Source organism: Pagrus major, chromosome 10, assembly GCF_040436345.1.
Source record: "Pagrus major chromosome 10, Pma_NU_1.0".
NCBI lineage: Eukaryota > Metazoa > Chordata > Actinopteri > Spariformes > Sparidae > Pagrus > Pagrus major.
The window spans coordinates 13,539,369-13,554,877 of record NC_133224.1 but is presented as its reverse complement, the minus strand read 5'-3'; the positions used below and the strand labels follow the sequence as shown (position 1 = coordinate 13,554,877).

Below are 15,509 nucleotides of genomic sequence, written 5' to 3'. Positions count from 1 at the left end.
TATGATATTTTCATCTATGTGTGATACCTATTGAGCCTGTTGTTCATTGGATTCAGCAAAGTTACAGTTTATAATGGCTTGGTTAGTTGCATACTGGATGATGTTATCTTGTTGTCATTGGAGAAAATATTAATCTTAGATCCTTAGTTCTTCAGCTGACATAATTAACATATATATTTGTTTTTCTGTCTATTTTTTACGGTTGTTTTAGTTTTCTAATTTCCTCGAACCTCCATATCCTCCCAGTTCATGGAGGTCCTAGGTGAGTTGGTGTGGAATGACCCTATATCAAGATTAATCAATACCTACAGGAGATGCATTTCCCCCTAAAGCATTTTTTAATATTAAATTGACTATAATAAATATTCAAGTATTAAACCATCATTTCAATACTTACCTGATGTGTAATAATCACAACACATAGCTACAACACATACTGTATCTATGAGAAGCATGCTACAAGTACAATCCAACATGGGACAAACTCAGCTATCAAAGCAGAACTGTTGATATTTTTGTGTGATATTTACTGGGTTCTGTGGCCTGAAAGTACATCATAATATTTTACACTACACTTTCAAATATGTTAATGTCACCCCAAGTGGTGGCAGGTAAAACTTGGATACCTAGAATTCATACAGTGTGACTGTGTCCATCACTCACTTATATATATATTTCTTTTTTTTAGTTTTGGCTCAAAATGGTGAAAAAATACACATGGTTACACCGGGGACTTACAGTCGAATGTTATCTGGTTCCCTCGCAACTCACAGGCCACAAAACCATTTAAATCTCACACAAAAATAATGATTTTTAAAAAAAAAATGTCTAAGACATTTATTCACAATATGGGAAGCATAAAAACAGAAGCACAGAAAGAGAGAAGGCTGAGCAGTAAAGGGGGATTTAAAGAAAGGAAGCAACAGCAAGTAATGTCCCAGCAATGTGATGTCTAGATGGTCATGAGTATCAGAAGAAGTGGGGTACAAGACAGTGGTGCAAGCATGACAGGACGATAATGTCTGGACAAAATAATATCGAAAGGAGGGGTTTATGGAAGAAAACAATGAGACTGGCATCCATGGATTGTTTCATATGCAAAACCGTTGATTATTTTCCACCCTACCCAAGGAATTTTGTCCCCGGCGGGCCGAGCTGGAGGATTCTGCTAACCAAACTCTCGCCCTCATTAAGAGGTGGAGGGGCACTGGGGAGGTGGAGTTTACTGTGTGGTCCATACGCAGCAGTGAGGAAGAAAGAGCACACACAATGTTTTGGTCGGGTGGAGTGGGGTGATTTTTAGCTGCATGTCTATGGAGGCCAAAAGTGCTCAAAATTAAATAAAGGAATAAACAAGAAAATAGGAAATTAACAATTATATAAGATTAAGAATAAATATATACAAAACATATAATATAAACAAAGCTCATTATTATGAAATGTTTCCTTACTCCTACTTATTTTTCTTAATTACTGTCAGTTTTATTCAGTTCCAGTAGTCTTCATTTTTACTTTTTTACTTTTTTTAATTTTGTTTTCTTTTTGACTGCATAAACCAAAAAACAAAACGCTTTCAGTGGGAGTATATACAGTATCTATATGTACTATATTTAAAAAGTATATGTAGGTGATACACCTGATATACCTGTATTTATGTGTATGTGTGAGTACATGTGTGTACTCTAGTAATGACCGACTGAAATAATAGTTTAAAAAAAGCTGGAGACTTAGAAAACTTATTTCAATACACCACTTCTGATTGCAGAGTCTTTGTCAATCAAGACGACGAGGGCAAAGCCTGGATGTGATTGTTGCTTTGGCCTGAATGAGCATCGAGCCTATGATGTTATGGAAAAAATTGAAATAAAGGAATTTTCCAAATAAAAGCTGCAACAACGAAATCATGCTGATTAACGATGTTACTATGAAACCGCGCAAAATTAAACAGGAGGTAAGAGCTGGTCATCTACCGATCGGAGGATGGTTGGTTTGATCTGCGGCTCTGGCTGCACGTTGAGGTTTCTTTGGGAAAGATACTGAACCAGATGGCTGTTCTATCAGCGTTTAAATGGATGTGTGAATGGCTGAGAATAGAATACCACGTGATGCTTTGGATAGAGCATGTCGGCACCTTGCATGGTAGCTTGTGCCATCAGTGTATGAATGTGCTTGAATGGGGCTATCGCTGTAAAGTGCTTTTACTGGTCACTAGACCAGAGAAGTCCATTTACTTAAACAGATATATTACTAAATACATTTATTTCATATTTAATTCAATTATAATTATTGTATTTCAATCATTTTGAAAAGGTTTGGTCTCTCTACACTACGTATGTGTCCAAGTTTTACAGGCCGACATTTTCGCAGTTTCAAATATGCTGTAGAAATGTTTGAAAACGAAAAACAAAAAGTGATCATTTACATTGATAATGAGACTGATCATCATCAGGTTCTGCAGAGTTAAATACTCAAACATTTCATATACACATAATAATAAAAACAACATATTCAGTAGCTTTGTTCAGGGAGAACCTACATCATGTCAGCGGTGAGAGTGATGGATAACTGGACAGAAAACTTGAATCACATACTGCGAACTTAACCGTAATGCAGATGTTTTTATACTTTACTACGTCAAACATTCCAGCAGACATCAGAATTTGAGGGCACATATCAAACCAATCATGGTGCAATATTTTGCAGGTGGAGTTAATAAGAAAGGTTTCTGTCATTAGGGGTTAGGGGTAAGGTTTAAAAGAGTTAGACTGCAGCTGTTATGAAAGAAAACAGGGCATGCTGAAGAGCAAAGATTTACAGATCCCTGGCGCTGGGAGAAAGCGAGAGCAAATACACAAACAGTTTTAGTAAGGCAGAGGCAGAGGATAAATTAATCTGAAAGAAAAGGGGCAGCAAGTTGAAAGCATCTTATCAAAATCAGTGTCAATAGCCTGAATGTAGAGGTAGCTACAGATACTATATCATCCACTGCAGAACCTCATGTTCCTGTTTGACTCATGATTCCTCTCTCTTCCCTGTTACACTAGAGATCTTTAACAAATACACTTACCAAATTCTATTTTCCCATTTTATTTAAAAGGCTATTGGCACAGAATATTCAAACCTGAGTAGAAGTACTCTACAGGTACCAGAACACAACTTTTCTCAGAGCTACCATTAAATGTATAGTCATTGATGCTAATCCAACACCCTTTCTGTCAAATTCAGTGTGTATCTCCTTTTGGGCTGCTAGCTGTCGGTTCTGTGTGCTCGCTGAAAAAAACAAAACAGCTCTTCATACTCACCCCGGCTCTGTAAATGGAAAACAAAACATAGTGGCTTGGAGCGGGCCACACAGTCATTCCAGCCAATCAGCAAGAGGGGGGGTTCGTGCTTGCGCACAAGGCAGGGGGAGCTGTGGGAATGCTATAAAGTGAGCAATCGGACCGGTCGCGAGGTAATTCTGCCACGTGCACTGAGAGATGGCCGATCACAGCCAAAGAAGAGAAGGTCAGAAGAACAAAAATTGAGAGAGAAGGACTATGATAAGGCCAGGGTGAAGACCCGTGTCATCACTGCCGGGGCTTCTCAAAGGTGGAGAGACCTCTGACAGTTTGAAGGGCTGAAGGCGGGTGCAGAGGTTGCTGTGTTTCTGGTGGGCAGTTTGAGCGTTGTTATGTTTCACAGATCTGTCCATGAATTTTGGGGGCGGAGTTTCTGAATGAGCACTGGTGGGATGGGTGTGTTTGTTTGGCCACAAATTCAAATATCAATGGTCTTTCCCCAGAATCAATGACTATACCTTTAACTAGCAATGAATACTTTATCATGTAGTATCAATACATTTACGTGCTGTCTGTACTTTTAGCTACCTCTCCATTTTCCTTTCCTCATAATCCTGAATGTCTGCAACACTGAAGACATTCATTCATTCTATCATCCACCCCTGAAGCCTTACCCGAGGAACTGGGCTCCAGACGGCCCCACCTCGATGATCCTGCTGGCCAGGCCCTCGCCCTCAACCATTGGGGGCATGGTGGCCAGACGGTGTCTCTTCACCAGCCGGCACGTCACCCGTGTGGGCGCGCTGCACTTCCTGGGTGGGATGATGATGCGCAGGCCGTTGTGCCGGCAACCACGCATGGCTCCGCCCCTGGCATCCACCATGAAGCTGACCAGAAAGCTGATGTGGAAGAGGAGATATTGCCACAAATTAAACACTTTCATTATTGATTCCATTAAGTGGAGAGAACATAGACACCAAAGCTACCTGGTAGAGTGTTTGTGACTAAATTCATATTTATTTTTTTGTATATTTATAAGAGAGGGGGGACAGTTTGTCTGCGGCTCTGATCCGCCTCTGGAAGTAGTATCAGAAGTATCAGTAGTATGAAAACTTTGCTAAACATTGCCACCTGTGGCCAGTTGTGGTAGTTACATAGTGATGGTGAAGGCTAAAATGCAAAGTTATGGGTATACGCATACAGACCAGTAATAATAAACTCAGTGAACGACTCATTACTGTCAGCTTAACAGCATTATCTAGGTTAAGCTACTGAAAATTAGCTAACATTAGCCACCATATGCTACTGGTCAAAGTAAGACTGGACTTAACTTGTAATATACCGTATATATATATTTAAAAAGTCAGTCTTTACTGCTACTACAGTTACTCATTATATTTTATCAGCCATGCAGACAGTTATCTACAGTGGCCATTTTGTTGATTTGGCATCTATTTTCTCAGCACTGAATGGTAAAAGATGAACAGTTCTCTCTCCATGAATCCTGTCAAGTGGCAAATACTGAATGCACATGGATCAGACATCTCAATGAGGGGGGGTGTGTGTAAGTGCGATGAGGTGACTTTACAATTTGACACCATACTCAGGTCTAATGTGATCTTGCCCTGGCTTCAGTAAAGCAACTACACAGTTTTTAAAACACACAGAGACGTAGAAACACGTGTTATTGAGTTCAGCAACACAAATGAACAATCAACTGTTAGAACACAAAGGGCCGTATTTAGACCATCCATGGGGTCTCAAGTGCATTTAGGGCATCCACGTCCTTTTTGCAGGTTAACTGGCGGATGATCAGGCCGCTAAGTGAGGCGCACGGTGTAAAGGGTTGTATTTAGACTCTGAATAAGTCATGGGTGTGTTTTGGGTGGGACATAAATTGAACCAATCCCGGTGTTCCCATTCAAGAGCCAGATGTGCCAGGGCCTGGTACATATTAAACAGTGGCACTCGTCTTCGCTGAGGGACAGGGATGTGGTTCTCTGCTGCTGGCCCCTCTGCCCCGCCGTTTCAAAATCATGTCCCATCAACAACTCTGTATATGAAGTCGCCTTGCACTGAGCACATGATAGAGCCCAAAGACACAAACACTTCCTGGTTGAGAAGATCCTAATTTTCCTGTATATGGTTTACAATAATTGTTACCATATGATCACATTTTATATAATAATTGTTTTAATGCTGTGGCGGGTATGTTAGTGGAAATGCACAATTCACAAGACATTGTATGAAATCAACAAACATATCCTCAACTTTCACCACCTCTTTTGGCCCAGATATCCACAAGTTAAGGTTTGTGTTCCTTAACTTGCCCATGTGGAGACATAAACTCTGGGACTCTCGATGTAATACTCTGACAATTGAAGTCAGATTTAAATGATCTGACACATTGTAAGACAAAATATAAGAGGCAATGTCTGTTGAGGATAGTGACACATACACCTCTCCAGCAGGAGAGCACACTGTGAAGGGAGGAAGAGAATGATGAGGATGAGGAGGACAGTGATTTAACCAAGGTGCAGAAGGTCACCTGCTGTGGTCTCCATGATCAGGGCACGGAGAGGAATGGCTAAAAACAAATACCACATCAGACAGAAAGGAATCAAAAGTCAAGCAGAAACAATCGAGTAAAAGAGGAACCAAGAGAAGGAGAACAGAGCAGACATGACAGCGTCAGACTGAGGGGAAGAGGCAATTTGTTGCGAGCTCTCGGGACATAACGGATAAATGAAAGCAAATTAACTAATTAAGAAATGCTATAATTGAACGTAATTAAGTATTTGAAACACAGCAGCTCAGCTATCAGGACCTTGATAAGATTGGGTTAACTGTTCATGAATATTCATTCATTTAGAAGATGTTTCAGAATGTGTGTGTATATGTATACAAAGTGTTTGTGCATTTCATCCTGTGCCCACGCACTGTGTGTTCAACATGTGTAGAGTGTAACATCTTTATTGCTTTGTGTACTTAATAATAAGGATTCTCTCCAGTCTGACAGAACGTACCCAGAGTGAATGGGGCTGGAGGATAAAGCCACGTTGTCCAGGTTCTCTGTGCCCCAACTCAGACGGTATGAGTCCCTCTCATTCTCTCTAGCAAGTGACGAAACCTGGAATCAAAGAAGAAAGAAACTGCAAAAACCAAAGATATAACATATCATCCGTTCACTTGATGAAGAAATTCAGTCTTGTGACTAAAAACATTCATCTGAAGTTCAATTCTCAGGCTGCTTTGTAAATAATTTTCTAATATCTAACTACTGGCCAACCCATATCAATTCAGGCTTAAATTAAAAACTGCTGGTTAGTCCTGCCCACCTCTGGTTTGAGCATCACCCACTCCCGGTAAGAACCCTGCCTACTCCGGATACAGATAATTTAGTTGGCTGCTCATATATAGGTACAGAAACAGATATGGGTGTACTCGCATCCTTATTTACCAGCGTTATACAGTGTTTGACCTATGAGAGATCTTTGTATCTTATGTTTTGAGTTTAAAACCTTCAACTTCAGAGTAATCAGTAACTACAGCTGTCGAACAAATGTTGAAATGTAATGGAGTAAAAAAAAATTTCACTCTGAACTCACATCAGAGATTCACCACAGTGACTATTAAAGCTGGAGGCTGTGACTATGTGCTGTACCTGACAGTTGAGCATCTCGTCCATCATGCCTTCATGTTTCGGGGAGTAGTAGCTGTGGTGGGTTGGTGTGAAGGACCTGTCAGAACTGGAACAGAGAGGAATAGTTGTTCTTTGCACAAAACCTCACAGGGACACCGTCAAAATAAAAGATTAACAGCACTGAGGCTAGCATTATCTCACACACATCTTACTTCATAGATTTCATGTAATAGAACAAAAGTTAACATACAAGATTAGGAGTCTTGGCCTCACAAGCAGCCGTGTACTGCTGTAACAATGTACTTGGCTATTAGAGTTTTTCTGTCACCAAGGCAGATTCCAGATTATCCAGGTAGGATAAGTCATGACATTTAACATTTGTTAAGTAGCAGTAAACACAGTGGAGTCTCAATAAGAGGAATGTCATCAGTTTAAGACAGACTGCGCTTTAGTATTAGACAAATTAAAGTTTTGACCTGATGATGGAGCAACGTATATGAAAAAGGGGTCACCAAAGTCATCAGGATTCATTCTCTGTAGATACTGAATGTCTGTATAAAGTGTCACATCTGGACAGAGTACCAAACCAACAATGCCTTTCCTCGAGTAGATGTTTAGTGTTGCCAAAAAACTCAAACTATGATTTAAATCATACTTTAATATCTAGTTTAATAAAGAAGAAAACACTGTGACCTGTGTCTAAAAGAGTTCAACGACCAGTCCCATGTAGACTGTTAGACAGGTTATTTCAGCAGTGCTGAAGATTTAAAAGGACAGATACTTGGCTAGCGTCAGCACATACCTTTGCATTCGACTATGTGGAGGCATGACAAGGAAGACCAACGATGAAGTATGAGCAGGAGAGGTTGCAAGACACACACGTACATATACAAACACAGGTGGTTAGTTGGTGAGTTTGTTGTCCTCGGCAGGAAAGGTACAAACAGATACAGACACACATGATTCATGATAAAGTTAGAACAACACAGCTATAACTTGTTTCTGTCTTACTATAGAAAAAAGATTTCACTTTCAGGAAGAGGTTTAGTTAATTAGTTTACCAAAATCACACAATTGTTGCTCTGCTTGCTTGTTAGTTACATGTGACAGAGTGTGACGTACCTGTCGACGCGCCCCCCCTCCAGGCTGAAGCGCAGGTAGTTCATCCCATCCAGGTACTGTCCTGGCAGGGAGTCGTCTCCCAGCTCCCTGAGGTCCTCGGCCCGCAGATACTCCCCTCCGTCACCCGTCATCGTGTCATCGCCTTGGGAGAGCAGACAGAGGGTGAACTCACGAATGAAGTTTCTGGGATCGGTAAGATCACTATTGATGGATATGAGCCTTCACATCAAATGATCTAAATGAAGCTCTGGGGCTAAACATGTTGCATAGAGAAGCAAAAACAGGCAATTAGTATCAAAGAAAATAGAGTTAGAGGAAAGAATATGTTTAATTTGTTACTTAAAGATTTAGACTTCTGAAAAATGATGATACATAAGCATACTTAGCATTTAGCTTCTCACTGTTGAGATAATGCCAGAGGATTACTATGATCTATAGTTTGTCCAGGCAAGCAGTTTTCTTTCTTTTGGTTCATCTGTTGTCTGACACCAAACAGAAGCATGTTTTAGTAGCTTTCTCAATATCTTGTGTCATCTGTATCATAGCAGAGCTCTACTGCTGTTCCACTACTGTACAGCAGGGGTGCAGGTTAACCTGGGCCAAAATGTTCTGTATCAGCATGTGCCATTTTTCCATTACATCTGCCAGCCTAGCTCTGCTCCGTTTGACTTGGAATTTACATTTACACCACAACTGGTCTACCTGCTTGACGCGCTTGTGTTGATCCCTGCAGTACTACTGAAGAATCACTGCTAACAAAGTGGCTCTGCTAATTCAGTTTAATTTAATTAACACATTTAATTTACTATAACATTTTCACAATAAAAGCCCCCCGTTATTTAGTCATTTAAAAGCTCTGAAAGTGAACACGATGAAACACAGCAGATGTTTGAAAGAACAAACAGGACGAGAGAAACTAAAGAGATTCAGTTAGAAGCTACATAAGTACTGAGAGCTGAACACACTGACTTTTAAAAACGTCTTTCTCAGGTTTTCTGCACAGACATGAGTTGAGTATCGATTTGAGTGAGAGGCGTGTGTTTTATTTTGGGTTGGCTGTAGTTGCGAGACATCACCACAGCCTGCCTAGAAGCGGGGCGGCCGCGGCTTGGCCCTACCCAGGAGCAGGTCCATCGCAAGTGTGGCTCGGCTCAACTCGCTGCAGTAAAACCGGTGATGGAAAAAACAAATCAACGCTGCCAGAGTTTGACTCGGAGCGGCCTAAGGTGCTGATGGAAAAAATCACATCTTGCAACAGACACTCAGATGATAAAGTCGTCATTTGATGATTTAAAGTTAGAAGGATTTGTTAAAATTTAAATTTAAGCAGCTGTCGTTGCCTTTGGCCCAGGTCTGGCAGATAGCATTATGCTAGGCCAGCATAACAAGTGAAAAACATACTGCAGTTAGACAAAGATGTTCTGGTTCCATTAGCATACAGGCTACCTGGAGGAGGAAGAGTGTACGGAGATAAATCAAATTACAGTTGACTCAGTTTCCCTAACTGTGTCCTCAAAGTAGGTCACTGTGTCATCACACAATCCACTGATTACGCCTACAAAACACTACGATTCCCAAGTTGCCCTCAATTAGCCTTCACAAAAAACATCTCTGGGTTATCACTTCAAATCATATTATATTATAATATTTTTGTAATGCTAACACCCACAGAGCCGAAGTTGAGGTAAAGTTTAGCTTAGCAGCTTCCAAGGGAGTTAGCATTTCCCAATGTATCATTGTTAGGTAAGAAATATATTATTTTTTGTTGTATTTGCTCTGAATTCTCCTACCTTTTTGCAAACATTTACTTTTCAGTCAACACTTCAAAAAAATACCTGCTAACAAAGCAATTTTCAGTCCAGGAGAAACAGCCTGTTTTTGTCCCTGTTACTCCCCTTAAAACCTCTAAATATATTTGTATTCTCTTTGACAAGATACATCATGTTCATTAGTTAGCTTTACAGGTGTTGGAAGGCATACTTTTGAGTTTTGGACAGTGTCAGGTAAGCTGTTTCCCCCATTACTTCATGCTAGCTAGCATAAACATGTCCTGACACCAGCTGCCTATGCAACTTAGAACTATAACATAGGACTGTTATTGATCTTCAATTCAAATTCAGAAAGAAAGTAAATGAATGAAAAGTGCATTTCCCAAAACTTTTCCTTAATTTAAGGAATTCCTGTATCATGCCCAAGGACACTTTGACATGCAGACCAGGGGAATTGAACCAGCATCCTTCTGATAACTAGACACTGGCTCTACCCTTGAGCCACAGCCACCCATAATATCACATTATCGTTAGTATTGTAGCATTCAACCAAACAGCAGTGGCTCTGGGCTCATTCACCATGCTTCACACACCACCCCACTCCTGGAAAAATCAGAACAGCAAGTCGTCACACAAAGCACCGTGCTGAATACCTTCCTCGTCCATCAGGTCATCTGACATGACATCATCATCAATGCATCTCAGTGCTGTGGGTTGATAGCACAGTCACTCACTACCTCGTAATATTTACTAATGCCAGACAAACACCTCAAACTGTCCTTAAAAGGAAGACAGCAGCATGTAACACAATTTGGACTTAAAATACCACTAAGATATCTCTTTCCATATGAGGGCTGTGTTGTTGGTTGATGGTTGACAGGCTTAAGTGGACAACATTACTCACCCTCTTCATCAGAGACATCCAGCACTTCAGTCATGGTCTCTGGCACATTCAGCTTGTGTTTCTCTGTCACAGTCTGGCAGCATGGGAGGAAAAAGATCCAATTAAACTCACTTCACACCAAACTCAGCTGCCTGTCTGTCCAGTAGACCTGGCTGAAACCAATGTAGTGTAATACAACAGCAGTGCAACATATACCACCTTCATGAAGGTTGTAATGTTCAGTTTGCGTTCAAACAGTTGTCAGTTTGCATTTAACTGAAATGTCTATCTAACATTTACTGTCATTAACATAAGTAGGGTGGACATTTCAATCTTACACTTGCAATTGAAAGGTAATTGTACGTTAACATGAGTTCTTAGTATTTGTATGGAAATGGAAAGCTGTATCAACAGAAACAGAGTGGACTTAACTGAGCATAGGTGTATTATTTTAAAAATGTAGTTTGTTAAATGTTGTAGGTGTGTGAATTACCGTTGTGGTGGTAATGATCTCCTCAGTGACGACCCTCAGCGTGTCCACCACAGAGATGTAGCCTAGCCTCCGAGCAATACCCAGAGCAGTGTTCCCATTCTGGACAAGAATGCACAGTGAATGAGATGTATATCTGAAAATATATATTTATATATGTATTATATATATATATATATGTATTATATATATGTATATATATATATATATATATATATATATATATATATATATATATATATATATATATATATATATATATATATATATGTGTGTGTGTGTGTGTGTGTGTGTGTGTGGTCTCTGTACACACCACAGTGATAGCATTGGGCTTGGCACCATTCTGCAGCAGTACGTTGATGATGTGTGTGTTTCCTTGCTGGGCTGCCTGGTGAAGGGGAGTGTATCCATTCTGGAAGGAAACAACATTAAAGTGAAAAGGTTAAATCCACCATGACATGAATGAACATGTTCACAGTTGTTTCTCTATGGTACGCACAGACTTCTAATTAGAATAATTATTGAAAATACATATGTATAATTGCAAAGTTATAATTAGGAAAAAATAGCATATATATGTATATATATTTACTTATTATACTTATTCAAGCTGAATATTATGATATTACCATAATTATTAAATACTGACTGTAAAAAGAACACGAAGAGCTCAGATGAGAACGGTTATCTGAGCCCTGCAAACATTTACTTTCACTCAGTTTCAGTACCTTGGTCTTGGCATTGACACTGGCTCCATTCTGAAGGAGGAAGTTGACCATCTTGGCGTTACCATAGTGACACGCTACAATTAGCGGTGTGTATCCCAACTGCAATACAACAACAAGTCTGTTATAATCCTCCAATCATGAATAAGACTGAATAACAACTTACATTTATGTGGAATAATTGTAAAAGAAAATCTGTCAATGGGATTGTTCATACTTTGGTCTGTTGGTCAAGGTTGGCTCCGTTTCTTGCTAATATTTCAGCAACAGCCACTTTATCCTCCTGTGCTGCCAGATGGAGGGCAGTCAGGCCACTCTGCATGAGGAACACACACACACACACACAGTTAATACATACACAGCAGCCATATTCACACCACATTCTGTTCTGTAGGCTAACACAGCTAATCTGACTCTGTAAAGAAGATCAATTTTGTCCTAAAATCAGCACTTTTGGTGAGATTTCAACACTTGATTAGACTTTGATAGTCACAAGTACCGTATGTAATGTCAGTTCAATGTAATTCATAAATACTGTAGCTGTGGTAACAGTAAACAATAGGTGAAACCACACTAGCTGAAATGATTTTAAGTGTCTTATACTGTGTCATATACGCCGACCACCTTTGGTATGCTAATGCGATGCTGTAGTTTTGAGGATTTATTGATGTATCACACAAATCCAACCCAGGTTTGTTCAGTACCTTAGTCTGCACATTGATCTGGGCTCCCTTGCTTATAAGCAGCGCGGCCATGTCTGCGTGGCCCTCCTGGGAGGCCAGATGGAGCGGAGTGACACCCTGCTTGGTCAGAATGTTGGTCTCGGCTCCGTACTGCAGCAGCACTGTGGCGATTTCCATCTGGTTCTTCTTGGCGGCGATGTGTAGAGGAGTGTAGCCGTTCTGATGCGTGGAGACAGAGAGGGAGATGAACTGGTGTCACCGCTGAATGTTAATATGAACTTGTAGTTTATTCAGTAGTGTTGTTGTATAATCTTATTAGCACCAAATGTATTTAACACAATATGAGTACAGTGTTTTGGCATGGTAGTAGCATGTAGTGTCAACACACACACACATTACTGAAGTACACATCAGTTTGACTAGTATTAAAGAATAATGCTCGTTATTTTCACTGTCAACGACTCCCATGTGTGGAGTTAAACCAACAATGAACTGATCCTATTAAAAAGTAAAGCATGTGTATCAAAGCCTGATGTATCTTCCTCTATTGTTCTCTACAAACTGAAAAAATACATCAAAGAGTCATACTGTTGCACTGGTCCTCTGTTACCATGAACACACAATCCTACATACACTGTCCTGCTGCCCCAAATATTCAATGGCACACACAATGATCCGAAGCTGAAAGTAGTCCTCTTTTAAAGTAGTTTGACAAAAAAACAAAACAATACTGCCTCATTTTAGATGTTAAATCACCTTCCTCTGTCATATTCTGTAGACCTATATATGTGTTAGAATATACAAGGTAATGTAATGTTTAAATAAAATGCCTATATCATTAAATACTAAAGACATTTAAACAAAAAAAAGCAACTGAGTGTGAAACAGATGTGTTTAACTGTTATTGGTCCAGGAAGAATTGCATAATGGAAATAAAATCTACTGTCAAGTCGTACCAAGCCTGAACATCACATCATGAGGTGAGAGACCTGTGAAACATCAGTCAAGCTTCTAGGTGAATTTCATCCTCTCTGCTGCAGCACTGGAAAGTCCTGCTTGTAGAGCTGCATGTTTCTGAGGCTGTGTAGTCAGATTAGACTCAGTTATGAGAAAATAAATGAGTTTTGAGGCTAATGTTAGACTTAAATAGGAAAGAAAACATATTTCTACTTCTGGCTAAACTTCCTTTTCCTCCTTGTACCATCTTATTGTCACTGAACCTTCCCCTCAGCTCTTTAATCTCCAGCACAGTGTCTCCAGCTCTTTGCCGTGGACTCTCACCTTGGCCATGGTGTGGGGGGACGCTCCTTTATCCAAAAGCAGGAGCGCCACCTTCTGGTTATCGTAATGTGCTGCGACATGGAGCGGGGTGAGGCCATTCTGTAAGGGATGGACGGTGAGCGCACATGGATTAAACAGCGGTTAGTGCAGCACCAAGCCATTAACAACACACACACACACACATACACAGTTAACAATAAGGGTTATAGGGGAGAAGACTGCAGGTTATATTAGACGGCAACAGCTGAGAGGATCACTGAGCGGCTCCTTATTATGATGCAAAGACGAACATATTCAAAGGAAAAAAAGGAATGTTGATGTGAAAATGCTTCTGTTATCTGTTTTATGCTTTCTGGAATAAAACAAAGTTAATCCAAACAAAGTAACGGCTGATTTTATGAAACTAGTCTTACCGGTCCTCCTTCAGTGAACTTAACCTCAATACAGAAAAATAGCAAACCACTTCAATTTAAAATCTTAACATGCAGGAAAAAGGTTCACCAAAACATTTACAGTAAAAACTATAGCGTATAGCCTTTATGTTGGATAAATACCTTCCCAGCTGAATCAGGTGGAGCACGACGCTGCAGCAGAAGTTTGGCTACATCTAGGCTCCCGTACTTGGAAGCCACATGCAGGGGAGTAAAACCTTTCTGTGGAAAGAAGCAACCAGAGAGGAGATTAAGAGACGTGTCTGAAGACAGTGAATACAGGATATCTCTGCTCAGCTGCTCAGAGCCTCCAGAGTGCAGATCCAGACCTTCTGGAGGAATAAACACCCGGAGTCACATCAGATTCTGTTCTGATCTGGAGCTGTTTACCAACAGAAGGAGAGCCCAGAGATGACTTTTTAACCTTTTGGATTAAATTATCTCCACTCCTGTTTATCAGCCTGACTGCAGCAGTGATCAGTGGAGGTGACCTCCATTGTCGGGTGTTTATGTTCTGTAATGTTGACTGCTGATTGGAGCTGGAGGGGAAATGTACTTTACTTCATGAACGTAACGTTACAGAGAGGAGAGGAGGAAAGAAGAGAGAGAACCAGAGTCTCTGCTGAGTGCTGAGTTGCTGATGTCGTTTTTAGACATTCTAATACAGAAACCTTACATATAATCAACTTTGGTCAACTTGCATCAAAGTCAAACATCACTGGCAATGGCCATTGTTTTGTGTTATTGGTTCCTCTGATCTCTCCTTACATACAGAAATATTTATATCATTTCAATAACTAAATGAATGCAGATCAATTATTTCCCCTCACAAATAAACAATTTATAAATGTTTATTGTATTACAAGTTTTCAGACCAACACCTCAGGAAGTACAAATATGTCTCTTTCACAGACACATTCTACTATTGACATTTATTTCTGACATCATCATTGTATACATACATCATAAAAATGTGCTACAATGGCTTCTGATAAGCTTTCTTCACCACCACCTTGTTACTGACAATTAACAATAAAGAAGTCCCGGCTGCTGACATGCTGATGCAATTCTGTGTAACCCTAAACCAAAACAGTCTTTTAACTTCCACAATACAACCAGCAGAGGGGGCACTTTATCTATTTTGAAATACAGAACTAGACTGGAGCTTACAGAAACCACATGATCAGTGTGTTTATGACCG

At 40.1% G+C, this 15,509-nt stretch overlaps 1 protein-coding gene across 1 annotated transcript in view; it reads right to left on the bottom strand.

The window, feature by feature from the left end:
- The window catches only part of ank2b (ankyrin 2b, neuronal), a 106,362-nt gene that overhangs the window by 33,104 nt on the left and 57,749 nt on the right, over nt 1-15,509 (bottom strand). Inside the window, exons 17-31 of the mRNA XM_073474654.1 lie at nt 14,432-14,530; nt 13,878-13,976; nt 12,618-12,815; nt 12,131-12,229; nt 11,917-12,015; nt 11,502-11,600; nt 11,192-11,290; nt 10,720-10,792; nt 8,047-8,188; nt 7,727-7,738; nt 6,934-7,030; nt 6,308-6,411; nt 5,830-5,868; nt 3,956-4,180; nt 1,127-1,225 (exon numbers count right to left, since the gene is read on the bottom strand). Of these exons, the coding sequence (XP_073330755.1) occupies nt 1,127-1,225; nt 3,956-4,180; nt 5,830-5,868; nt 6,308-6,411; nt 6,934-7,030; nt 7,727-7,738; nt 8,047-8,188; nt 10,720-10,792; nt 11,192-11,290; nt 11,502-11,600; nt 11,917-12,015; nt 12,131-12,229; nt 12,618-12,815; nt 13,878-13,976; nt 14,432-14,530 (1,583 nt within the window). The remainder of the gene's footprint in view (nt 1-1,126; nt 1,226-3,955; nt 4,181-5,829; nt 5,869-6,307; nt 6,412-6,933; nt 7,031-7,726; nt 7,739-8,046; nt 8,189-10,719; nt 10,793-11,191; nt 11,291-11,501; nt 11,601-11,916; nt 12,016-12,130; nt 12,230-12,617; nt 12,816-13,877; nt 13,977-14,431; nt 14,531-15,509) is intronic.